The 25,672-nt window shown below is 42.2% G+C and overlaps 1 protein-coding gene across 3 annotated transcripts; it reads right to left on the bottom strand.

Moving 5' to 3' along the window:
- Nucleotides 1–723: 723 nt before the first annotated feature.
- TMPRSS2 (transmembrane serine protease 2) lies at nt 724–25,039 on the bottom strand. 3 transcript variants are annotated; one of them, XM_083608780.1, is made up of 14 exons: nt 24,588–25,039; nt 16,082–16,138; nt 14,305–14,512; nt 13,669–13,755; nt 13,164–13,283; nt 12,257–12,386; nt 11,546–11,656; nt 10,589–10,632; nt 9,969–10,143; nt 8,648–8,823; nt 6,663–6,758; nt 5,422–5,564; nt 3,902–4,054; nt 724–2,146 (listed from the first exon to the last, which is right to left on the bottom strand). In XM_083608780.1, exons 2-14 carry the CDS (start codon nt 16,094–16,096, stop codon nt 2,135–2,137), a joined length of 1,470 nt encoding a protein of 489 aa, XP_083464906.1. In that variant the 5' UTR covers nt 16,097–16,138; nt 24,588–25,039; the 3' UTR covers nt 724–2,134. The 3 variants fall into 3 exon arrangements, with proteins under 3 accessions (XP_083464906.1, XP_083464904.1, XP_083464905.1); XM_083608778.1 differs by lacking the exon at nt 724–2,146 and having other exon boundaries at nt 2,163–4,054; nt 24,588–25,016; XM_083608779.1 differs by lacking the exon at nt 724–2,146 and having other exon boundaries at nt 2,163–4,054; nt 24,598–24,991.
- Nucleotides 25,040–25,672: the final 633 nt, after the last annotated feature.

The raw sequence follows: 25,672 nt of genomic DNA, 5'->3' as shown, positions 1-25,672 counted from the left end.
GCGCTGATGCTGGAGGTTCCTGTTTGAAGCTTGTGTTTTAAAAACAATGATGCAGGAAAGGTTTTTACCATTCTACCCTGTTAGGCAGCCTCTGCCCCTCCAGATGTTTACGACTACCACTCCTATAATCACCATTAGCCATGCTCTGTGGCTGATGGGAAATATGTGAGGGGGTCACAGATTGCTTGGCCAGAATGTACCATCCTAATTCATGTCATGCTAAAGATCCAAAACAAGATTTCAAGTATGAATATAGTCAGTCATACCTTGGATCCCAAACAAATCGGTTCCCAAAAGTGAGTGTTTCAGTTTTCGAAAGCCGAACATTCAATGGGGCTTCCGATTGGCTGCTGGGAAGCTCCTGCAGCCAATCTGAAGCCGTGCTTTGGTTTCCAAATGTTTTCGAAGTCAAATGGAGCTCCAGAACGGATTCCATTCGACTTCCAAGGTACGACTGTAGTATCTTCAATAGACAACATTTTTGAGTAATGGAAAACATTGTTACTGTTGTGGGGGAAAGTCTGTTCTGCAGTTAATCTTCCTTAATTTACATTTTCAGGGAAAGTGGCCATAGAAATGCTGTCTCATTCCCATCAGCTTCATCCAGCAAGGACAGTGTGAAAAGGATGTTTGAAGCCCAAATATTCTCCAGTTGTAGGTGCCCATTTTTGCTAATGCTCCTACTATCACAAGAAACACAAGAAATATTAATTAGCCAAAAGGTTAAGAGAGTAAAAAAATTATTTATTTGTACATAAGATACATGTTGTATTTCAATTTTGAAGTAAAGAAATATTTGCTACTTAAAATAGTGGCACAACTATTTAACGATTCAGCAAGATTTATATTCATAGTATTATCAGTATGTCTCCTTTAAATAATGATTTGAGTGGCTCATTACTACCCAACTTTATCGGCAAACCCTGAAATGAAAGTTGCTGTGGTAACAGGCACTTTTTTTAAAAAAAAAAAGTGCAATTCAATAGCAGCCGTTTAGTAATTTCAGTCCATGAGAATCAGAAGAAATCCCCAGTTTGCCAGATTTTATTGCTGTTACACATTCCATATTTAAGTTTATTTCTGAATTCATTATTAAAATTGTAAATCTTAATTGTAAAAAAATCCCTGCTTAATAGATAAATGTTGCTGCTCTCTTACAAAATGAGGTAGCTGTAAGATTAAGTGGTTACTTTTCCATTAGCATGTGGGTTAACAGCAGCAAACCGCATGTAATAAATATTCACGAGAGCGTATTTAGGCTTTCTCAGGAAAGAGATTGGGAAAAACTGTTGAATTGTTCCCTAGCTACTGTCTGCAGGCTCTAAACATGAGTAAGCACATAAGTAAACAACATATCCAGTTGGTTGTTTACTTAGGCTCAGTAGTAGTTTTATCTTTTCTGCATCAGATACGACCTGGGAATATTCTAACAAAATAAAATTCAAGGTTTTCCCATTTTCTGAACCAAACTCTAATTTTGATATCTGAAGGAGGGGAGGAATTCAGTATAAACCTGAACAAAGACCTGATTTCAGAATCAGTATAATACCTAGACAAAGGAAGTAAAGGTACCTGACCAGGAGATAATGGAAAAGTATTATTCATCTCTCAGTAGTACTGGAGTATTGGAGAAGGTCTCTTCATATGTTACAGTAAGACATTTACCCTCAATCTTGAAAAACTGGGCTAGCCAGCAGCCCAGATATTCACAGATAATAATATATTAAAAGTTAAAATAAAACCAAGAAAATAAACAAGATGCTGTGCTATTCCAAAGACAGCAGTAACAGCAATTTATAAATATGATTTATAATGAAACTAAAAAAAAAAACAACTGGCTGGGAATCCTCCAAAACGAAGAAAAGTTTAGCAACTTGATAAGGGAGTGATAGTGACCAGGGGCACCTACACTGAAGGAAAGAGAATCTTGTTCAACCTACACCGCTTGATATTAAGACATTCACAGTGCAAATGGCCCCAAATACTTTGCAAGCATTCAGAATTATCAAGTGTTTAGGTCCTAAGAGTCGCTTAGTACAGGAATGATGAAGACCAAGAAAGCCATTGGGAGCAATCAGATACATCAGGGGCACCGTTCATTTCATGGAGGGCAGGGGGGTATGGCTGAATATCATCATCTGTTCGCCTGTTAGGAAAAACACAAGTTTCAGCAACCTCAATCCAAAGTATTGAATTTATTTATGAATTTATTAATGTTTACGTGAACTAACGCAATCAGTTGTTCAAGGTAAGAAGCATGTGGTGTCACTGAATTATTGACTGCTGCCTGCTCCCACAAGATCAGGGATCTTGACTCACATTCTCTTCATCCCTGCATGCAAGATCATGAGTAAACCATAGCAGGGCTGGCAAGTGTTTCTATGGAACTATAAATTTTCAGGTCGTGGCAACCTGCAAATGACCGAAGGTGGCAGCCAAAGGGTGTGCCTGAACACACCTTGTAATTCCTACCACAGAGACAAAAGACAGTTGCAGGAGAACTGTATCTGTGTCTTGACTGACTAAACATCCCCCCCCCCAAAAAAAGTTTCCTTGATGGGAGATAACACATTTGGAACCATATTGTACCTTGAGAGCCAAGTGCAACAGAAGTGGCCAAATGGCATTCCAGAGTGGACATGCCTGTGCACACACTACACATCTGCTCTCTCCTGCCTTCCCCTTTGGTCCCTGTGCCACTGCTGTCACCGCCATCAATTATTTCTCTCACAAAAACTAAGGAGAGGTGCATTTTAGCCCTCCAGATGCTATTAGTTATGCAATTTCTTACATGGGGTCCTGGGAAAGATTACAACAATTTAAAATTATATCAGTTAAAACAATTTGCACGCAGAAGAATAGGGTGGCTCCTAAAATAGCTTTCCAGTATGAAAGGCCAGGAGTGAGCTACATCTTCAACATATGGGAAACTGTAATGAAGGTGCCATATACACCTCTAGAGGGAGTAAATTCCACAGCTTAGGGGCTGCCACAGAATGCCCTCTTTGGGGCTGCTATCACCTGAACTTTGGTAGGGAGGAGCTCTCTTAATAACAGAGGGTCTAAGGAATGGGCAGCTCCCACCATCCCAGACTAAAAGCCATGTTTACTGTACCTGGTGGAAGTTAATAGTCAGCAGAGCAACAGGTTTTCAACCCCTGTTCTAGGCTGGATCTAGACACATCAAAGACACTTTCTCTAATGTAGGGTTTCCCAAACTTGGGTAACTAGCTGGTTTTGGAGTACAATTCCCATCATCCATGACCATTGGGTCCTGCTAGCTAGGGATGATGGGAGCTGTAGTTTAAAAACAGCTGTAGACTCGGAAACCCGGCCTAATGTATAGATAGATACTTAAGATAGTTAGCAGGGCAAGGTTGGAGCTACTGGGTAAAAACCAGGCAACTCTGCAGAGCGCATGGAGTCATATTGGGTGGAGCAGGCTAGAGATAATTGATTGGAGCAAAAGTTATGTCATTCCAGCCCCACGTGATGTGGAGGAAGACCAAGTTTTCATTTCCCTTTAAAGAAAATGTTTAAACAAATTTGCCTATATAGAGCCAGTTCCCTGACTTCCATCTCTTGGCCGTGCTCCAGCATGACTGAAGCAAATTTGATACACACACACTGAACACCTTTGTCAACACAGACAGAATTCTCTGCCCTTACAAATGAGCCAGGCCCCTGTCCACTTGTGGCAACCTGGACCTGCAATCCCTGCTTTGCTCCTCTTGTTACCAAGCAGCAGCTTGGCTGGCAGAAAAGGGCAGGGAAGGCTACCACTCCCCACCCCGCCTCTTGTCCATCAGCCCAGTGGCCATTTCATCATTACTGCAATGTATTTGACAACCACTAAAACCCACCTCGGAAAGTGCTATCAAAATATGTCAGAGAAGGTTACCTGCATATTTCTGTAAATCCAGTCTGCAAACACTGTCATGTTACCATAAACTCCAGGTCTGAATCTACTAGCACAGCCCGTTCCCCAACTTGTGTCACCCACTAACCACCACAAAGCATTCTTCCGAGTTACCAATGGACCACCACTGTCACCCTAAAACAAGAGAGGAAACACATTCTACAGTTATACCCTATAAGTCACATGCAGAGTTTTCTATAGGAAAATTGTAATCATTTTCATTGCAACCCACGGTAAAGTTACTGCTGCTTTTAAACCCTTTGTTCAACTACTGCAGAATGAAACTTCTTGCCTACTAATGAAGAGATCCATTGTGACTATATTAGATGGGTTTTATAGCATTTGCATTGGCAATGTGCCATATATGAGCTACTTGTTTTGACCTGAAAAGGCTCCGACTGTCTAGACCCTGTATACCTAATTTATCTCCTTGTGTTTGCTCAAACACTAGAAGCCAGGTGAGGAGCCCTGCTTAAAATTCCATTCATTTTACATAACTCCACTTGAGGAAGTCACTGGGACCAACTCCTTTCTGGCTTCTCTTCTCCCACAACTTTCTCAATTGCCCATTACGTAGCTAAGAAATTTTGGTACCTGAATTTACTTCTAATTACCCCTTTCTCCTTCCTATCCCTCTTCCATTTCATATTTTGTTTTTGAGCTTGTAAGCCTAAGGGCAGGACCTGTGCAATTTACTTAACCACTGTATGCTACCTAGAATCATCATCTGCTATAATAGTCTCCTCAGTGGTGGCACCAATGTCGTCTGGCAGGGAGCCCTACGCCTACAACGTCTGGCTAATACTAACTTTGCTGAAAGTAAGTAGCCCTTTAATAGTTATTGAATGGTTTTCAGAAGTTCTGTTTAGCTTTTAGGTAGGGAAAACATGTAGGAATAGGAAAATTGGAGGGGGTTGAGAGAGGTCACCCTCCGTCTGTAAAGGAAGTTCACCAAGGAAATGAGAAATGCTTTTAAATCAGTCAAACATGTTTTTCCAATGAACTAATCACCATTATTTATTTGTATTAACATTTCTATGGTCACTTATCAATAAACACAATGGAAGACAGAAAAACTACCTCCTTTCCATAAACTCAGCCTATATTATTGGTATTATTAAAATGTGTAACTCGCTCTATACCCACAGGTCTCAGGGTGGTCTTACAGGCCAGATGTAAAACACTTTAAAAGCCTGGGTAAAGCACTGGGAAGACACTAATGAAAGTTCCATGGTGAGTCTCTCTGTGCCAAGACATGACAACCAAAAGGCCCTGGTAGCCACCCACCTCACTTCGCTTGTTGAAGGCAGCCAAAGCAGAACCTGTGAAGGTGCTCTAAAGGTGTGGTGAGGCATATGTGGGACAAGGCAATCTCTCAGATAACCTGCTCCTAAGCCATTTAGGGCTTCATATGGCTAAACTAGCACTGTGTCTTAATTGACCACAAGAGCTCATGCTAGAATCTAAGCGCTGCTTTATCACTTAAAATAGAGAGACATTACCTGACAAGAATCCACCTTTCCTTCTATATATCCAGCACAGAACATGGTAGGCAAAATGAGTCCATTATAGATAAGCCTATCATTACATATAGCTGAGTCTATCAGAGGTACTATTGCTGCATTCAGTTCTTGTGAAGTGTTACCTAAGGTTGAAAAATAGGTGCAAAAACAACATATTAAGAGCCACTCAAATACAAGCTACTAAAACTTTCAGCTGCAGAATGTTGACATAAAGGCAATGGACTCAGCAGTAAAAATGCAGTTCAATGGATTGACAAAGCACTGCAACTTGTCTCCAAATGTCTTTTTAAAAGCTGAATTAAACAAGACATTTCATATACATAAAACAAACTATTATCTGTTCCCCACTTTCCTGAGCAGCGAGAAACCCTAGGGGAAGTGCATAACTGCATTTTACTTCCTTTGGGGGGAGAACTCACTGGAGACTTATGCAGCATTATAATATTTAGATTTACAAATACAGTCGTACCTTGGAAGCTGAACAGAATCCGTTCCGGAAGTCCGTTCGACTTCCAAAACATTTGATAACCAAGGCACGGCTTCCGATTGGCTGCAGGAGCTTCCTGCACACAATCAGAAGCCACGTCAGATTTTGGCTTCTAAAAAACATTCGCAAACCGGAACACTAACTTCTGGGTTTGCGGCTTCGACTCACAAGGCATTCGGCTTCCAAGGTTTGACTGTAGCAGCAGCACTGCTGAAAACAGATCCTGACACAAACTCTTCAGCATCTTGCGATGCCTTCCAGTTTTCAGCTCACTCTGACTCTCCTTCTGAGTCTTAGACTGCAGCCTTTGTTGCTTTCCCTCAAATTTGGCACCTGAGATGTTGCCGAAGTGTTACTCTCACCTTCTCCAGCCAGAATGGCCAAGAGTCAGTGAGGATGTAGGCTATATGTAGTGCAACAACAACTGTGTGTCACTTTCCTCAAAACATCTGGTGCCTTTTTCCATTTAGAACAAAACATAGGCAAATTGCTTCAAGTAATGGCTCAGGGTGACAAAAAGATTCATAGCAACAACAAACATGTATAGGACATATATAAGGTGATATTGAGCTAACAATCTAGTTCCAACAGTTAAAAGTGACTTTTAACTGCGTCACTTTAGTTAATTTGTTGCAACCAAGCCAGATATTTTAATATTTTTATAGCAGCAATTCCAAAGTGCCACAACATATAATTAAAGGAAAGCCCAGACTTTCATAGAAACCGATTTTACCTCTCTGGAATTTCGCTCCCCATCCAGATATCCAACATTGTTGGTCAGGCTGAAACATCATTCCAGGGTTGGGCAAACAAACTGGACTTATAAACTCTATGAGGCAAGAACATATTGCTAATCAGTAACTGTGCAGAAATGAGAATTTGATAGAGAGTTGCCAGAACAGCACTCTCAGCCCTTCTAACATGGAAGGTTGGGGGCTTTCATAGTACCTGATTTCTACTAGCACTCTTAATTTCCTTGAGGAAATGAGCATTTTTGTTGATAAAAGTCACTGTATGGGAGCTATCAAGGCAAGAAACCTTTACCCACTAAAAACACACTTTTTGGCAGAAGTCTAGATGTGACTACGGTTGGAGACAAGTTAAGAGTAATAAAAGCAGCAACTCGCCTTACTTAATACTACATTTTTCAATAGATGAATAAATGATTAAGTTTAGTTAATTGGATTATGCTGAAAATATAAAAAATAAATGTAAGGAAAAGCAGAAAGGGGGGGAGTTGAGTTTCGAAATGTTAACATGATTGCAAAATTACTGAAATGTATAAAATTGAAAATAATTTTAAAAATAAAAAACAACAACTATATTTTCCCCACCATCCCACAAACATGGAGGTTTGGGGGTGGAAGAGAGAAAGGAAATAAAAACTGACACTGCAGGTGTTTACATTATTTGGGGCACTGTGGATTTTCAACAGTATTTTGCATAGAATGCGGGGGGGGGGGGGCAACACAAGCACAGGAAGCTCCCTGATGTAAAGATTTGCATTCTGACATATGGAGGACAATGGGGCCACTGGTGCCATCGGGGGGGGGAGCTGGGTGTATGGGCACCCACAAAATTTCTATTCTGGGTGCCCAGCAGTCACGTTGCACACGTGTGCGCTGCTCAGTCTCCACCCACCACAGCCTTACCTCGCTGGCTCTCTGACACTGTGGTGGCCTCCACAAAGACCCTTCACCGTGGGCCTCTGCTGCAGTTCACTGTGGCCAAAGGCGTGCTTATGGGGTGCATCTGCAGCAGGCCTCAGTGGAGGCTGTTGCAGCACCAGAGAGCCAGCGGTGGTGGAAGAAGAAGAGGAGGAGGAGGAGTTTGGATTTGATATCCCGCTTTATCACACGAAGGAGTCTCAAAGCGGCTAACATTCTCCTTTCCCTTCCTCCCCCACAACAAACACTCTGTGAGGTGAGTGAGGCTGAGAGACTTCAGAGAAGTGTGACTAGCCCAAGGTCACCCAGCAGCTGCATGTGGAGGAGCGGAAATGCGAACCGGGTTCCCCAGATTACGAGCCTACCCCTCTTAACCACTACCACTACACCACACTGGAGAGTGGTAGTGGGTGGAGGCCCAGCTGCACACGCTCCGCCGCCCCCACCCTGCTGATGCCATGACCACAGAGGCCTTGTGGCAAAGGCGGAGGCCCTGGCCCTGTCACCACAGCAGCGGTGGGTGAAGGCCAAGTTGTGTGCATGATGTGACACTTGCTTCTGAATAGGCAAAAATCTTGCAAACTTACATTTGGTGCTTTGGTATAGTGGATTGGACTGGCTTGTTGCTACATTTTGAAATGTAAACATTTAGCTATTGCTGCTTTAAGTGTAGAAGTTAAACTTTAACTGTAGAAAGATGAACAGATTCTCCAATTTTCTATTAGGTTATCATCATAGACTCACATCTTTCATTTTAATAATTTTCAATGGCAGATCCTGGGGTCTTAAATTTTAGCAGTGCCCTGTGCAAACACCGAAATTTAGCACTCCCTGCCTCCTCTGCCTTCCATTCTACATAATAGTTGCGGCACCCCTGAAGCTCTGCATCCAGTGCAACTGAACTGGTCGTGCTCCCCTAAATCAGCCTCTGTTGTTTTGCACTGATCTGGTTCAATTAGTTTGATGCAATGTTGATTTTGTTAGCTGCACTGAGCAGGTAATAGAAAGATAAAATATACATGCATATATACACAGGTAAATAGATAGGTACCATCTAAAGGTAGATGAGACTGTAACTTCATAAGGGCAACATCATTATTTTTAGTAGTTGAATCATAGTTTGGATGAGAAATTATTTTGGATACTCTGTAGCCCTTATGAGGACGCATTTCTTGCTGTTTCATGATCCCAGGATAAACTGTCCAGTCAAATGGATGAGAATATGCCCTAGGAAACAAAATGAAGGCTAACAATTATGATTTATTCTCAAGCATGATTCATGTTGCTGCAGCATCAACATCTAATATGCTAAGGTCTACTGTCAAGAAGGTAACATTCCTGGTTACAACCCTATATACCATATTTTTCGCCCTATAGGACGCAATTTTTCCCCTCCAAAAATGAAGGGGAAATCTGTGTGCGTCCTATGGGGCGAATACAGGCTTTCACTGAAGCTTGGAGAGCGAGAGGGGTCGGTGTGCACCGACCCCTCTCACTCTCCAGGCTTCAGGAATTTATGAGCAAGCCTGGGGAGCCCATGGGAGTTCCCACAGGACTCCCTAGGCTGCGGATAGCAGCCCGCCACCCGGAGCGTGGGGCGCCCTGAAGCAGAGCGCCCCTCGCGCCGGGCAGACATCCGCAGCATGGGAAGCCCTGCGGGAGTTCCCGCAGGGCTCCCTAGGCTGCGGATAGCAGCCTGCCGCCTGGCGTGCAGAGCAAACATCGGCCAACCCCACAAGCTCAGGGGAGAGCAGGGGGCGCAGCGCCGCCATCCCGCTGTTCCCCGACCTGGTTTGGAGGCTGGCGCTGGGGAGAAGTGCACTTCTCTCCAGCGCCAGCCCCACAAGCTCGGGGGACAGCAGGGAGGCGGAGCGCCGTCATACCGCTGTTCCCCGACCTGGTTTTGGGGGGGAAATAAAGGGGGGAATTCCTTTATTTCCCCCCAAAAAAACTAGGTGCGTCCTATGGGACGGAGCGTCCTATGGGATGGAAAATACGGTAGATAGCAAAAAGCCATGTGTAGATACCAGGGATTAAGCCTTTTCTGTCAGTGTGTCTGCATTTGTTAGGACCTAGCAAAGAGGAGGAGAAAGGAGCAAAAAAAAACCCCTCAAAAACCCTCAAGAACATTTGACCAAAAAGAGGAGAGTTCTCCGTAGCACACCAAACAGACACAATGCAGTCTAGGCGTTCCTTGAAAATTATTTCAAAAGGGCTAAAAATAAGTGCCAGATCCTACATCTATTCTGTTTAAAAATTGAAGGACAAAAATGGTTCCTAATAGTAAAAGTTTTAGTAACCAGAGCAATTATACATACAAAAAACAAAATCCCAAGGGACACATAATTTGGGAGAAATTGTTTGAGACTTACCCATCTACACAGTGAGCTGCAGTTACTATCCATTCAGGAGTGATAATGGACCCTCCACATAGATGAATCTTCTGTATATGAAGGCTGACTTGCCATGGCCACTCACCAGGCGAGGCAGCAGTTCCACCCACAATTCTGCTTCGAGGATTCCAAACTTTACTGGAAGTGCCACACGCTTTGTAAAAAATAGAGGAAACATAAGTAAAACATTCATAAGTAAACTATTCATAACATAAGTCACAGGATGTTTCCTGCCACCATTTATGACTCTCTCATGACAACAATATATGTATCCTGCCCTTCCTTTTAGGAGTTACCATAGCCATGTTGCCTACAGTCAGATTTACAGTCACTTAATATCAGTTCCTTAGAAATCAGGATCTCTATTTTATATTAATTCTTATTCATGATAACGGTGGCTTTATAACAATAGAACCCAGAATCTCCAAATGAAATAAGGTAAATGTATTTGGCCAATTTAATCATACCCCAGCCATATCAACATAAATTCATTTACTTACTTACTAGGATTCTTACAAGTCAGGCACAAGACAGAAAAGTGTAATTCAAATAAAACCAGAAAAAGTTAACTAAAAACTAAACAGCATTGCAACACTTACCTATACATCTCAGAGACACCATCTGTAGCGATGGACACTGATTGCTGTAACACAAATAGTATATATGTATTTGTACTATGTATGAAGAAGGAGGCTTCAACTTCACATGAACCTATACTCTACAACAGTGGGGGGGGGGGTAATCCTGCCACCAGATATGCACACATTTTCTCATGTAAATCAGGAGCCTCCCTTCTGGCAGGGTACCAACTGGGCAGGAAGAATCTATAGACAATCAGCTCCACACGTACACCACATGTTCAAAACATATTGAAGTGGCTTCTACACTAATAGACTCCACAAGGGTAAAAGAGGGTATCAATCGTTAATTTACACAAATGTATGGTCCTCCTACTCGGGCATTGTAGGGTGCTCCTCACAGCTCACCCCCCCATATCCCCCCCCCATTTACAGCAGAATAACCATTGCTGAAAGTAATTACCCAGCTCTTAATGGTGGAATTCTAAGGCATGTTCTCACACTGAAGGAGAGAGACTGGCACAACAATTGCTGCAAGCCACTGGGTACTGAGCACAGCTTTAAAATTTTGCAGTGGAGGGGAGAAAATTTCCAGGTTGGCATATTAAAGATCTGCTTCATTACATGTCCCACAATTTAAAGCAGCCTCCACATTTCAACTGCTAATCTGGACATGAATAGAAGTCAGTTGAGTACAACTCAAGGGCAGTATTCTTGAACTACAAGCATTTGTCTTCTATATGCACAGAACAGGACTTGGTAAAATATGTTTGATGAGTTTAAATTCTATTAAATATGCTTAATGTCTTCAATTTCTATTAAGTAGAAGCTAGAGGCAGGGAAACTTAACAGGAGCTTAAAACATAATAATTGTTTATGCCAACAATCATTAAGTTCACCCCTACGACAACAGTTGTGCATTATAATGGCTCTGGGAGTCAAACACTTAAAAGTAGGCAAAAATTATAAAAGTATCACCTGTTATACAGTTTTTTATGCAAGTCTGTGTCCACAGCACTTTTATTCAACCTCATAAAGCTCCTAGAGTCAGTGCTGAGTGGTAATGCATTGCTCCTGAAATATGTGTTCCTGTCAAAGATAGGAGTGAACATTCAAACATGTGCGCTTAACTATTTCAGCATGCATACACACAACACAATCAGCTTAAGCATTAATTATTATTTTTAATGCCACTAGATATGAACTCCCTCTTCACCAGCTTTGAGCACTAACCAACAGTATCTGTTGCATTAGAGAGTTTTGCATTATGATTATTTTGGGAGCCATATCTATTTTCCCAGCACTTACATGAAACATTGTAAAGCTTGCTGAAAGATCTGGCACAGTGTGGAATTCAAATTTTGTTCCTCCTATCACCATTACTACACTCACTGCTATAATAAAGGTATTACTGCAAATATCAGTAATCAAGATACATGCAGCAGTGTTAGAAACAGAGAAGTGAAAGCTAGGAGCTAAATGGCACCTTAAACCTAAGTTATAGGCGAAACACCAGAATGTTTAGGCACACTTTTTAATAACAATAAAAAGCTGAAAAGGAATGAACTACAGCTAAAATATTATGTTCATTTTTTACATGGTCTAGTCCTTCCCCTCATTATATGGAAATTATTGCAGTCAAATTATTTCAGTCTATATTTGCTATAATTAAAATATCACTATACTTACGAGTTATATCCCAAATCCTCACAGGCAGTCTTTCCATGTTCATTATTCCAATCATCATAGCAAACACGGTACCATTTTTTGCTTTTAGATGAATAAACTTCCAGGAGAAAATCTGGTCCATAAAGCCTAACTAAAACAAAAAATAAATTTTCTGATGACATAAAAGTCTCAGAACCATCAAATTTCAATAAGGAGATTACCTGGCTGACACATATATAGCAGTTGCTGCAACTCTGATGTTCCTTTTCTGCAAAAAGAAGCCAGGTGTTGCTAAAGGGTAGGTGGGAATTGCTGATAAGATTACAAACACTGGGAGGGGCCTCTGTGTGGATGTCTGTAGTAATTATCCAGACATGTAGAAGAGGGAGGGTTTTAATCAAAGAAAATCTTTAATATATATATTTAAAGAACAGGGATGGGGAAGCTGTGGTCCTTCAGATGTTATTGAACTCCCAAGTTCTTTCAGTATCAGCCACTGTGGTCAATGGTCAGGGACAGTGGGAAATGGGAATCCAAGAACAGTGAGCAGCCACAGGCTCCCCATCCCCAAGGCAGAGGTTATTTCCAACTTGTGGCTGATTACTTTACTTGGGAGACGACAAAATAAGTTTGTTGTTCTAGGATCACAAGCCACAGGCCAGCCATGGCCCTAGTATTCCCCTTACTGTACTTCTGTGCTTACTGTGCCAGGAGAATTTCAGCACAGGGGAAACCTCACCATAATTGAAGCAATGACTGCAGGTCAATGGCCAGTGTCCTGTGCGAGAAATCTTGAATGTCTCCCAACAACTGCTACATAGAATCTAGCCATAGATAATATTGGCTACCATTGACTATAGGCTGCCTAAAGAGGAGGAGCTTTCAATTATGTATTTATTTTTAAAAATAATTCACTGAATGCACTTACCACAACGATTTTCATCTTCACCATTAGGGCAATCGTTTACTCCGTTGCACCACTGAGATGGTGACACACAAACTCCCAGAGTGCCACACCGTATCTTGGAGCCATAACAACTGTCTGTCACTGTAAAGAAACAAATCAGATTTAGGAATCTACTTCACTGGCAACAAAAAGAGCACCATGCTTCGTGAGCAAAAGCATTTCAAATATGGGTGGGGAGAAAACGAAGCAGGATGGACTAATGCTATCAGACATTTGTGGCCATGACCATACATGTATGGTCCATAATTTAATAATTATGTGGTTGTTAAGAGAGCCAATGTGGGGAAGTGGTTAAGAATGTGTGTGGGACTAGGATCAGGGAGACGTGGGCTCAAATCCCCACTCACTCATGATGCTCATTGTGTGACCTTGGGCCAATCACAGTCTCTCAGCCTACCTAACCTACTTCACAGGCAAACATGTTGCAAGATATTTTAAGCTTCTATAAACACAAACAGATCCTTACCGAAAAACCAGATGAGAACACATGCAATTGCAGCTCCTATTAGCAGTATTGCAATGGCTAGAATGAGTAACAATATTTTCCTGAGTCCTGAAAATATATAGAGAGAAAACCATCATGAGCTGTAAGACTAGACAGTCTATTCCTAACCTACAGGTACATACCAGTTTAAAGAAAAGCAGCCCACCAAAAAAAAAAAAAATCCATAACATCATTAATTCAATGAACTGCCCACCATTCTACTCTCCCTGCTACCCTCACCCCCCGCAAGGTACAACAATGGAAGTACAGTGGTACCTCGAGTTACATATGCTTCAGGTTACAGACTCCACTAACCCAGAAATAGTACCTCGGGTTAAGAACTTTGCTTCAGGATGAGAACAGAAATCGAGCAGCAGCGGCACAGTGGCAGCAGGAGGCCCTATTAGCTAAAGTGGTGCTTCAGGTTAAGAACAGTTTCAGGTTAAGAATGGACCTCCGGAACAAATTAAGTACTTAACCCGAGGTACCACTGTACAACCATGTGAACAATGTTTAAACATATGAACAAATACAAAGAGGCTTTTTTGGAAACCTATACAACAGGTCTAATTACAGAAAATCTTGCTTTTTAAAAAAATAAAATAAAGCAAAGCTTACTTGGCGTGCAGATTTTTGTAGACTTTGGTTGTGCTATTGTTGGCACTGGAGTTGACTCATGAGTTGAAATTCTGGGGACGTAATGTGGCACTGATGGAGGATAATACGGAGGTGGGTATTGTGGATACATGTTATAGCCACTGAAGTATCTATGAGAAGCTGCATTTTCTGGCTGATAGGCAAAATTTTCATAATACGGAGGTGGCCTCTAAAAATCAGAAATAATCAGGTGCAACAAAATCAGCACATGAATAAACAAATATTGTTTAGAAAGCACTGGAATACCAACATCTCTCACTTTGTAATAGTTCACTTAAGTGTCTATTTATTTGTTGCAATAGCTGTTGTCATTTGTCATCAGATTAATTTATCGCTGGTCCTTCTCCCTAACATCCCAGGGCAGGTTGCACCAATTTAAAACACAACATTAAAAACAGTTCTTAAAACCCAAGAAAGTCTTTAATTATTAAAAAAAAACCAGTTTAAAACAACTTAATTTCATATCATTTATTATATTTCTAAAATATTTTTTTAAAAAAGGTTAAAATAACTTATTTAATTTCATTATCATTTATTATATTTCTATGCTGCTTTTCACTCACATGAATCACAAAGTGGCTCACAAACAATGAAAAACAACAATATAATAGAACATCACAAATAAAACATAAACCATACAGAATAATTAACAAAGCATCAGTAAAACAATCACAAATCATCAGTAAATTTCATATATCTATAAACCAAGACCTTGCATTTTAGATAACTTAAAATGGCAGACAGCCACTATGTATGAAAGCTGAGCATGGCTGCTGCCACCTGTTCACCCATGGAGCATGTCTGAAGGCCTGGTGGAATATGCTGAGGGGTGCTGCCTGCTGCTAAATCAGTGATAGCAGCAGAGAAAACATGTGATGGTCCCCATGACTGCCACGAGCAGTGCTGGGTCTGCCCTGGCTACTATGTTCACTGTCAATTGTCAAACCCAATGTTGATGATTTCAGCAGCATTTCCCCCCGCACCCAAGGGCTGCCTTATGTAGTGGCTACCCACAAATGATGTTTTCTACTGTGCTGCATTGATAAGGTTCCAATGCTTATAGCATTCTATAAGCATTTTGGCACTATAGCAGAACAAAGTCTGTTACAAATCCAGCCCGCTTCTTAGGCTTCCACTAGATTCACCATGGGATGTGTGCTGTTGCTATCTGGCAAGCGTGAAAGCACAGCTAGGGCAGGGGTGGGACAGGGTGGAGCAGGGTGGTCAACAGCTGCACAATGTTACCCACCATATTCCCAGGTCCTAGTTGGGGGAGGAAGGGTGGAGGTCCACAATGTCCCAACAAGGGTTCTGACAGGCTTTTCACAGGCAGGCTCATGGGTCGCTGCTGTGCTGAGCTAAACGAGGCCCCATCAAACACAGTTTTTTATTTGGCTAGCAAAACCAGGCCAAATTTATGGACCTGTCCCCACTTGCTAGAAGAATTGAGATGAACTTTAGATGAGCAAGCACCAGCAACTGTTCGCACCATTAAAGTTCAAAATGCTTTTTGGCAGATTTACACGCAATACTTTCCTGTTGGTTTTCCAACTGCCATAATATCGTTTAAAAAAAGATCAGATCCTAGATTTAAGACAAAAGTGTGATGTGGAGACGTTATTTTCAATAAGCATAAATTAAGGTTCATTTATAATAAGATTTGCCATCTCTTTTTTTCTGAAAACACTTTTACAAATCACCACAAATAGCATGCTATCTTTGAAAGATATTCACTTACTGAATCAGACTCCATCTTGATTTTCAGCAATTCGTCTTTTGCAAGTTTCAGACAAACCTATAAACAGAGAAATTTACTTTCTCAATTATAAGATGCACTAAAGTTTTGAAGCAAGTAACTGTGGTTACAATCCACAGACACAGACACGCACACACACACTCACTCTGCCTGGGAGTAAGTCCTAAGTCCTACTGAACTCAATAAGGCTTACATCTCAGTAGACATTACAGGATGGTACTGCAATGCCTTACAATTCACTCCTGCAGAGGACACTCACACTTTACCCATCAATCCAACTTTGTTATACTGTAATAATAAAGTATTGAGGCAGCCTCTTTCAAATGTCCATTAATTGTCCATTATTATGTTTTTATATTTGCTGGAAGCCACCTAAAGTGGTTGGGTGGGGTATGAATTATTAATTATTAATTATATTTGTTGCTGTTGTTGTTGTGATCATTATTATTATTTCTGCCAGCAACCTGCTTCTAGCTTCCAGCTCTTACACACCTCAACTCTGGCTTTTGTCCGTCTAACAACCAATTATAGCAGGCCCCTACCCACCTGCTCTCTGGCACAGAGCCACTTCCTCTGTTACCTTAACAACTCATAACAACTCATATTTAGGTGGCCATTACCAAGAAGGTGGTCTGGCTAGTTCAACAACTGAATCCTTGCTGATTCAGGAATTATAAATTATACAGCCTAAAAGGCAAAACTCACGCCATTCCTTTTGTTAAATGGGTGAAATTCCAACGCCTTGAACAAATAACACTTTACATAAATTGTTTAAGAACATAGCCATAATTTATTTGCCCTGAACACCAGTTGGTTAGTCATCTATATATGTGTTCCTGCTCTTTCACTATGCTTGTGCTTTTTTTGACAGCCATTCAAATGTAACAACAAATTTACTCTTACCCTGAGCATGCATGATATACTATGAAGGGACAGACTATAGCCTAAAGGAACCAAACATCTCCCCTCCAAAATTAGCCCCAAGTGCAGCACTGGCTTAAGTATGCTACTGGACTGACCCCTTTTAACAGACACCTACCTACCCATGTGCATGATAGAGAAGCACACATACCTTTTTGTGTTGTGGAGTCTACATTTCAAAAATATCTGTGTTTCCAGCCTTAATTATTTTTTTATTAAATTGCAAAGGGGATCTGTCACAAAATGCTGTGCTGTGAAGTTCTTCTGTTCAGGTTCCCTAACCATTCACGCCATTTTCCAGAATCCTCCATCCCATCTTTTTCCCAGTAGTTTTCAATTTCTCTTCCTTCCACTGCAGCCAGCCTACCATCAGCTCTAGCCTCCAGCTGATTTCCGCCGCCCCCCATATATATAGAAAAAAGATTCCCCACCACTAGTGTATAGAATCACAGCATATCAGTCAAATTTTAGTCCCACTGATTTTAAGCTTAAATCCTACCTACTTCTGAGCACTGAGTTGCATTGCTAGTTTGAACTGAACCCCATGTATTCTTCTCATGTCAACTATGTTGCACTAAAGGAGAGAAAAAGTAATGTGATGCAAACTTTCTGTTTCCTACAAAAACCAATAAACAAGCTGGGAAAGCTTCTCAACTTACAGTGTACACAAGCTTATTATTTATCATGAATACAGTCATCACCAAGTTTGTTTGTTGAGATCTTTCTAGATACTTCCCTTTTGAGTCAGCAACATGTATTCAGGTCAGTAATTTATAGTTCTAACTATATAGCTTCAATTTACAAAAGAACATACAAGGAAGTATAAATTAAAGCCAAACCAGTGAAATGATTAAGTGGCACAAGATTACATGCCTGGAAGTAAAAAATCAAAATAACACTAGTACCACCTTTAAATTACTCAGTAATGATCCTTTTCCAGTCATGCAGCTTTTAAATTCATATAGTGAACAGGCCAGGGAAATTCCAATACTGTACTACAACAATTCCACCAAAGACTTGGACTACATACAACTCTCAAAGTCACCATAGAGCCTTTTCAAGCTGTAGCAAGATTGTTCCAGATTAACAGGGGAGAGCCAAAATGGTTCATGTACCATAAAAAAGGGTTGCAGATATAATCCCTGGTAAACCCATGTAAGTCTGGGAAAGGCTCCTATCCTGCCTGAAACCTTGGAGAGCTGTTACCAAATGGTCTCTTATGGCTTCTGTGAGGAGGAAGGCGTACATAGAGCAACGAAGAGCAGGCACTCTTGGCAGGCAATAGCTTTGTTAGTTTAGAGTTAAATAAAGTACCTGTCCCTGTGGAAGTTAAAAGGAGCAGAAAAAGCATTGAAAGAGGTTTGCTGAAGCAACTGAAACAGCAGGTGGGTGTCCATCACTAGAATTATTATAGTATTTATTGTTATATATTCAATTTATTACACGTCCTTCACCATCAGGTCCCAAATGAGTTACGATAATTTAAAGCTCAATATTAAAAACAGTTAAAACAATTAATTCACAGAAATAAGGAATATATGCAAAGCTGATGCTGGTAACTTCCAATAACTTTTTAAAAATAATATCACATCCCAAGCTGGTTCTCAAACAGCACACAGATGGATTTCCTGCAACTCTGATGAAGCACCTAAGTATTCTCAACACACTGACTACAATATCAAGAAATCCACACCATACCAGCATGTACTCTCATTACTAGGTAGCAAGATAAAATATTCTGTATTTATTTAACAAAAAAACCACAATTCTATTTGCTGGCAATTGTACATTTCTGGCTCATCTGACCAAGTGGTATCAATTACGTTGAAATCAAATACCCAAAAGATGTCTCAGTTCAAGGCTAGGTTACCCTGGACCAGAAGTGTTATGAACTCAGTGCTCACTTAGCGTATCATGCCTCCCCAGCTGGTGCACCAACCATTTTTAGTAGCAGATAACATGGCGTGGCAGGTCATAAGGTCTGAACTTATTTCAACCAGAAGAAAACCACTTTCTTTAGCACCCTTTTCAGAAGAACTAGATTTTTCCCATCAAGTACTTACAGCTAGACAGAGCATGTATCCGAACAGTTTTTACATCATTTTCAGGGAAGGGGGGAGGGAAGAGCACATTGAATCAGATAGCCATTAACCTGCTGTAGTTAATGGCACAGAGATCTCTTTTTTTCATTTAAGGTATTGTTTAGCACACTCGCCTTCATGCTTTCTAAAAGTGCTTTTTGAAGCAATATTCTATTTAGATATGAGGCTGTGTGGCTATAACATGCCATTCAGGCAGGAGCAGGGCTTTAAACATCAAGTACCAGAACAGGTATGTGGAAGTGTTCCAAATAGTGCTAACTTATAAAAGGACTTTTAAGGCAGTTTTCTGGTGGTCAGTAGAAGGCTCAGGAATTAAATTAAAGGGAACTCCTCATGGAAGAATTGGTATAACAGGAAAGCTTTCATGCAGAATAGAAACAGCATCTATCACCTGATTTGTTCTTCATAGATATACACCACAGTATGCAAGGTATGCATATGAAGAATGTGCTGCTTGCTTATTTTGCACTGAAAAGGTTCAACACTGAGTGTCATTACTAAAAAGTCAGGACAAATATTTAACACAATTACATCTCCAATTCATATATGAAAATTAGCAACTTTATTAGGTTGCTGCAGAAAGGGAAAGTTTTCAAAATTATACATTATCTTGAGTATGACTGAATCCATTTGTTTAAAGTTCTATGGTGAAATTTACATGGACTGATGTAATATGGAAATTCATTTGTAGCTTTGAAACCCAAAGACCTGCAATTTTATGTTTGTTTGCATGAGAAGTTTTAACATCACAACCAGTTGCACCTGAATGCTTGGAAAATTCATAACACAGTAGATGCAATGTTACATTTAATTTACTGTGATTTACACTACATATGATAATTTAACAGAATGTCAAACTTATTTTGAATGCATAATTGGAACATTAAGGAAGAACTAGTCTAACATTTGGAATATCAGTAGTTAATAAATGTCTGGGGTTGAAAAAAAAATAGCTAATATTAACAGAATCTGAGGAACCTTTAATTATTATATGAATATTTTATTTTAAAGTGTTTATAAACCACTTAATAATTTTAAAACCTCTTGAGCATTGAATGAATGACATGTTCCTGCATTGGACAGATAATTATAATTAGAATTCTTTATTTTATTTTTTTGTTGTTGACACATTACACTACAAATAGAGATGATACATGTATATGTATACATACATGAAGCTACTTAGGTTTATTTTAACCAAGCAAAGAAACAGCTTTTTTCAACCTCTCTTTTTTGGCTTGAGAGAGAAGTCATTTCCCCTCTATAGAATTTCCACTATGCAGTCTAACCATGCTTATTCACCACAGTCTCCAAGTTCAATGGAGCTTATTCCCAGGTAAGCATGCAGGGGACTGCAGCGTCAATTGTAACTGTACTGCCTCTCCACCTTAATTAATAATATCTGGGACACCTGTTTCCCTTGAAGCATAATTTATAAAGCACCAGATGTCACACAGCAGCAGGAAGACAATAAAATAAAATATTTTGTTACATGTGCTACTGGTAGATAGGATGTCATAAAGTCTGCTCCATAGTTTCCATCTGCTTCTTAGTACTGGAAAACTGGAGATTTAGGTTCTCGTACACATATCACACTTCAGAAAGATACAAAACCTTGAGGGCAGCATATCTGTGTTATGTGTACATTAACTGCACACTTAACTTGGTTTTCCTGCCCTCGTTGTTATTATACAGTTAAATATACCCAGGGGACACTTTTAAACTTTTCTGATGTCACTTTGGGTCAACAATGCTGACACCCCACTCGACTGTCATTTTCAAAGCACATACCAAAATATTTTTGAACTTGCATTGTGTTTCAGCTACTGATGACTCAGTTAACACCAATTCAGCATATGGTTGTTCCTAATACTTTTAAAAAAAAACCTGTACAGGCAACTTTAGTGACGGAGTTCTATTAACAAACAAGGATTATAAGCAAGTATTCAAAGTGCTTCATATGCCTTATGGTCAATAGGCATTTGCTGTAAACCTGCCCCCCTGGTAGGTCAGTCTCATCCTAACACAGACCCACTGTGGATGAGGAGCTGAGCTGGAGTCTGCACAGAGCTTTAATAACTTAGAGCAATCCTAACCATGTCTACTCAAAAGTAAGTCCGACTGAATTCAATGGGGCTTACTCTGCAGGTAAGTGAGGTTAGGATTGTAGCCTTAGTGCATTTGTGAATGACAATTCCCCAACTCTCCATCCTTAGCCTATAGCACTATAGTGGTTCAACTGCAGAAACAAGAGAGATTAAAATAAGCTTAGAAATGGAATGTATTCTACAGGAAAAGAGAAACTGTTTCAATAATGAAGTTCCTGGAACAGGACCATAGAATACAAAGTTAGTATTAAGGCTTCTGTGTCTTTAAATGCTGCCATGGTGAGCAGATGTTTAAAGGCTGAAATTCTTCCCAGGCTGAAAATTCAGATAGGAAAAAAGTTCCACTTGAAGCAATTTTGCTTATCACATAGTTGCTGGTAGGAAAACAACCCTGCCAGACAAAGCTGGTAACCCTATCAGGCAGAAGGAACTGCTTATTCATAAAGTGCTTTCAGCCTTTGAAGGCAGAGGAAAACCCCATCTCACCCAAGAAATTTGCTTCCAGGGAAACCTAAACTACAGTACATCCCTTCCCTTTATCACGTCCTTTTTTCCTTAGTACTTAAAACAAAGGAACAACCCCATATCCCTTAGAAACAGCACAATATGCGAAAACAAAAAAAGGACCAATAAGACAATTCTGCACATGAATTTCTGTTCCTGCTCAAATAGCTGAAGTGCCTCACTCAAAGCCTCAGCAAAAATGGCCTTTAAAAACTCTTGAGCTCACCACCACCACCAGCGGCGTAGCGTGGGTTGTCAGCACCCGGGGCAAGGCAAGTAATTTGCGCCCCCTAACCCCTAACCTGCCGCCGCTGCCAGCTTCTTCTTGCTGCTGCCTGGGCTGGGGTATTTACGGTAAGGTAGCCACGGCGGTGGCGGCGGGTCCATGTCAGGTGATCTGAGGAGAGTTGCTGCTGGCACTGCCGCCCAAACAACGCCGCTTGCCCGGAGGAGGAGGAGGGCAGAGAGGCGAGGAAAATGCAACATGGCCCAGCAGCTGCAGCGGCGGTGGGCCTGTGAGGAGGGGCTGCCTGGCGCACCCTCCGTGGCCCTGACACGCGGTCCCCGGTGAGCGCTGAGAGCCGCTGCCTGCCGGACGCCTTCAGCCCGGACGCGCGCACAGCTCGTCGGTTCCGCGAGACATGGGGCTCTGCTACAGCCTGCGCCCGAGGCTCTTTGGCGACTCTGGAGGCGGCGAGCGCGCCCCCCCCAGATGTTGCGCCCGGTGCGGCCGGCCCCCCCCTGCACCCCCACGCTATGCCACTGACCACCACCACCTCCCACAATAGAATGGACAGCCCAATCCTCAAACAATTTAGGATGATGCTTCAAACCCCTTTAGACATGCAGAACCCTGAACTCAAGTGTAACTACTGCAGCTTAGTTTCTCAATCTGCCTGTGACAGTGCAGTATAAGTCAACAACATAATTTTCATTTTATTTCCTTCACTGCCAGCAGAACAGTTTAAAGAAAGCATTTTAAGCTGAGGACAGTAACCTTTGTTCCACTAAGGTCAGTGTAACTCAACCCATTTAGATGCAAATATGTGCTGGTTTGGGTAGTTTGCAGAAATGTAACCTGAATCCCTTACTGGAAATGAGGCCCATAAAAACTGCCCAAATGTGATCTCTAATCTACAAGGAAGGAGCACACAAATTATAGATTTGGACCATGTGATAGTTTTCATAGCCAGTAACTACCAAACAGATACTTTAAAAAGCAGCAATTAAGTGAACTCGGATTAATGGGCATTTCATTTCATACACCCAGCTACCCTGAAGTAATGACACACACCTTCAGTTTGTAAGCTTTTCTCCTCAAATCAGCACAAAGTCTCATATGTAGATATGGTTGCACAATGTTGTTTTTCAAAATCACTGCTTCCACAGAACAAGCGAACTTCTCTCATATTTACCACCACTATGAAGACAGTACAGCTGCTGGGTTACTCCATATTTAGTGCCTAATGTGTGCAAGGTGCTACTGCACAAAAAAAGGAAGTGTCATGGATCTACCCAAGGCCCATTAATCAAGCTCAAATCAGCAGCTACATTCCACTTAAAAGCCATATAGGAACCACATATATAAGCAGTTCTGATCTTTTCAGTGGATGATTGAGCTAAAAATGCAGTGTTGTAATCAAGAATGTGAGACTGGGGCCAGTGAGCCCCAAACTCCCACTTAGCCTTTAAGCTCTCTGGGTGACCTTGGGCAGTCCCCATATCTCAGCCTAACCTAACTTAGGTGGATGTTGTGAGGGTAAAATGGATAGAGTGTTAACCAAATATGGTGGCCTCGGCTCCTTGAGGAAAGGATCTAATAAAAAGGGAATTATCAACAACAAAAATATGATTCTGTTGTATAATAAGTTGCCAGATTCTATGGAAAAGTGTTGGACAGAAGATGGAGCAGGATCTGCTCCAGGGAGCTTGGAGGATTTGGTGAAGATTTCATACTTCTTGTTTAACAAAGGTACCAGCAAAGTTACCCCCCACAATTCTTCTGCTGAAATGAAGTATGGGGGGTCAAGCAGGGAGGGAAGTAACATCTGTGTGTGGAATAAATGAACTCAGATCTATTCCTGGGCCTCGGAATTCTTTAACTTGTACACTTTTGTACCTGATTCTAGGTAGTGGATCCCAGGCGGATCCTGCAAGTATTGAGGCCACCCATGCCTGCTTAGAAAGAGATCCTATCGATGCACATCTTTAACAGCCTCTGCAGATCACTTTTATCCATTCTATGATGGAAAACATCCCGGTAAGGCTGGATACAGCGTAAGTCATTTTTAGAATATTGAATATCATCCACACGACCGAAATCTCTGTAGTCCAAACCGACGTCTTAACAACAAGGAAACAGCAGGTGTTTCGGCAGAGGTATGGTGCCAAGGTCATTCAGATCAAACATACAGGAAACACCACCACCACGTCCTGACTTTTAAAATAAACTGGTGATATGGCCAAGGTTCCATGCCTATGTCTCCTATCCCGCTTCCCCCTCCACTCCATTACCTTTTTTAAAGCCCCCTACCCCGATTTTGGTTTGAAAAGAATCCGGATTTGTGCATAAAGGGAACGACCGCCTCTCCCAGTGGGGTTTCTGTTCGTTTTCTCGCCACAGAAACGGCAACGAATGGAAGCCAACGAAACACTCTTCCAATTAACAGCTTATAGTTTAATAAGCATATGCTTCTATAAAAGCGGGGGGCACTTCCGCGTACTAAAAACAAAAAACAGGCGGGCTCGGCCGCTATTGCGGGGACGCCGTCCTCGCGAATCGATCCCTCCGCCTCAACGCCTCCACCCAAGCCGCGTCTCCCTCGCCCAGAGAATTAAAACTCTCGCGCTCACCTGAGGCGACGGGCTGCGCCTTCGCCGGGCTCCCCGATGCTCAGCTTCAGCCCAGGCGCAGCAAGGCGGCTTTTTCCTTCGCCCAGGGACACGCTATTCCGCCTTCCTCCCTTTCTCCGCGCCACTCCCGCCGCGCGCTCGTCTCCCGCGAGGTGAAAGAACAGCAAAAGTCCCCGCGCGCCGAGTCAGGGCGCGGATGAGAGGGGGAGAGGGAGAGCTGCGCGGACTCGGCGAGAGAGACCTTCGTTCCACCGCTACGGGAGAGCGGCCTGGCGGCGAGGGGAAGAGTCGTCCGTTTCCTGTGGGCTCGCTGCTCTCTCGCTTTATCACTTCATCCTCAGAGGCGGGATTGACGGGCTATTATTCACCTGCAGGCGCGGAGGGAGGGAGGGAGCGGGGCGGGCAGTGGGGCGACGAGCGCCGCCGCCGGAGGTGTCACTCTCTGTGGCAATGCCTGCCTTGCCGGAGGGGGGTGGGGCTTAGGCGGCAACCCTCTGCCCCGTCGCCTGAGAGGAAACCCCCGAAGACGGCGGCTCCCTCCCGCATACCTGGGAGGCTCGTGAGCCGCGAAATCTCGATCCACACGCCAAGAAGCGAGCCCCACTGAACTCCGGGAGGCTTACTTCCGAGTAAGCGTGGTTGCGCGAGGCGTCTCCGGGGAGGGAGAATTCCAGCGGCTTTGCCAGCTGCGTGACAGGAGGCAGACAATCAACAGGTTAAAGCATACTGGCTCCTTTAAAAGAAGATGTTTGCAAAGAAAAAAAAGAATTATTAGTTTTTAGTTCTCGAGTTGGCAGTGAATTAATGAACCAATGTTGATAGTCTTGCAGGGCTAGCCCTACCAATAGGCAGGTGAGGCAATGTCCTTGGGTGGCAGATGGTAGAGGGCAGCAGCAGCCCTCCCCATTCTTCACAAGCTGCCCTGCCATTTCTCTCTCTTGGCCATTACACCTATGTGTGCCACAGTTCTGCCAGGTACAGAGGTGCCAATGCCCTGGGCGCCTGAGCACCCACAAAAGTCTCCATGAAGGGGCCAGAAACCCACATATTTCAGTGCCAGGGCCATGCATGCTGCATGGCACCGA

The sequence above is a fragment of the Podarcis filfolensis genome (assembly GCF_964270895.1).
Source record: "Podarcis filfolensis genome assembly, chromosome: 4".
Classification (NCBI taxonomy): domain Eukaryota; kingdom Metazoa; phylum Chordata; class Lepidosauria; order Squamata; family Lacertidae; genus Podarcis; species Podarcis filfolensis.
Note: the sequence above shows the minus strand (reverse complement) of the source record. Positions and strands in the feature narration are given on the sequence as shown.

What these genes read in the sequence shown, in the direction of transcription:
- TMPRSS2 (XM_083608778.1), bottom strand. An exon ending in TGTTCTCATCTGGTTTTTCG is followed by an intron (nt 13,284 to 13,668) that starts GTAAGGATCTGT and finishes GTTTCTTTACAG; the next exon opens with TGACAGACAGTTGTTATGGC. An exon ending in GTCTCATCTACCTTTAGATG is followed by an intron (nt 6,759 to 8,647) that starts GTACCTATCTAT and finishes CTTGCCTCATAG; the next exon opens with AGTTTATAAGTCCAGTTTGT.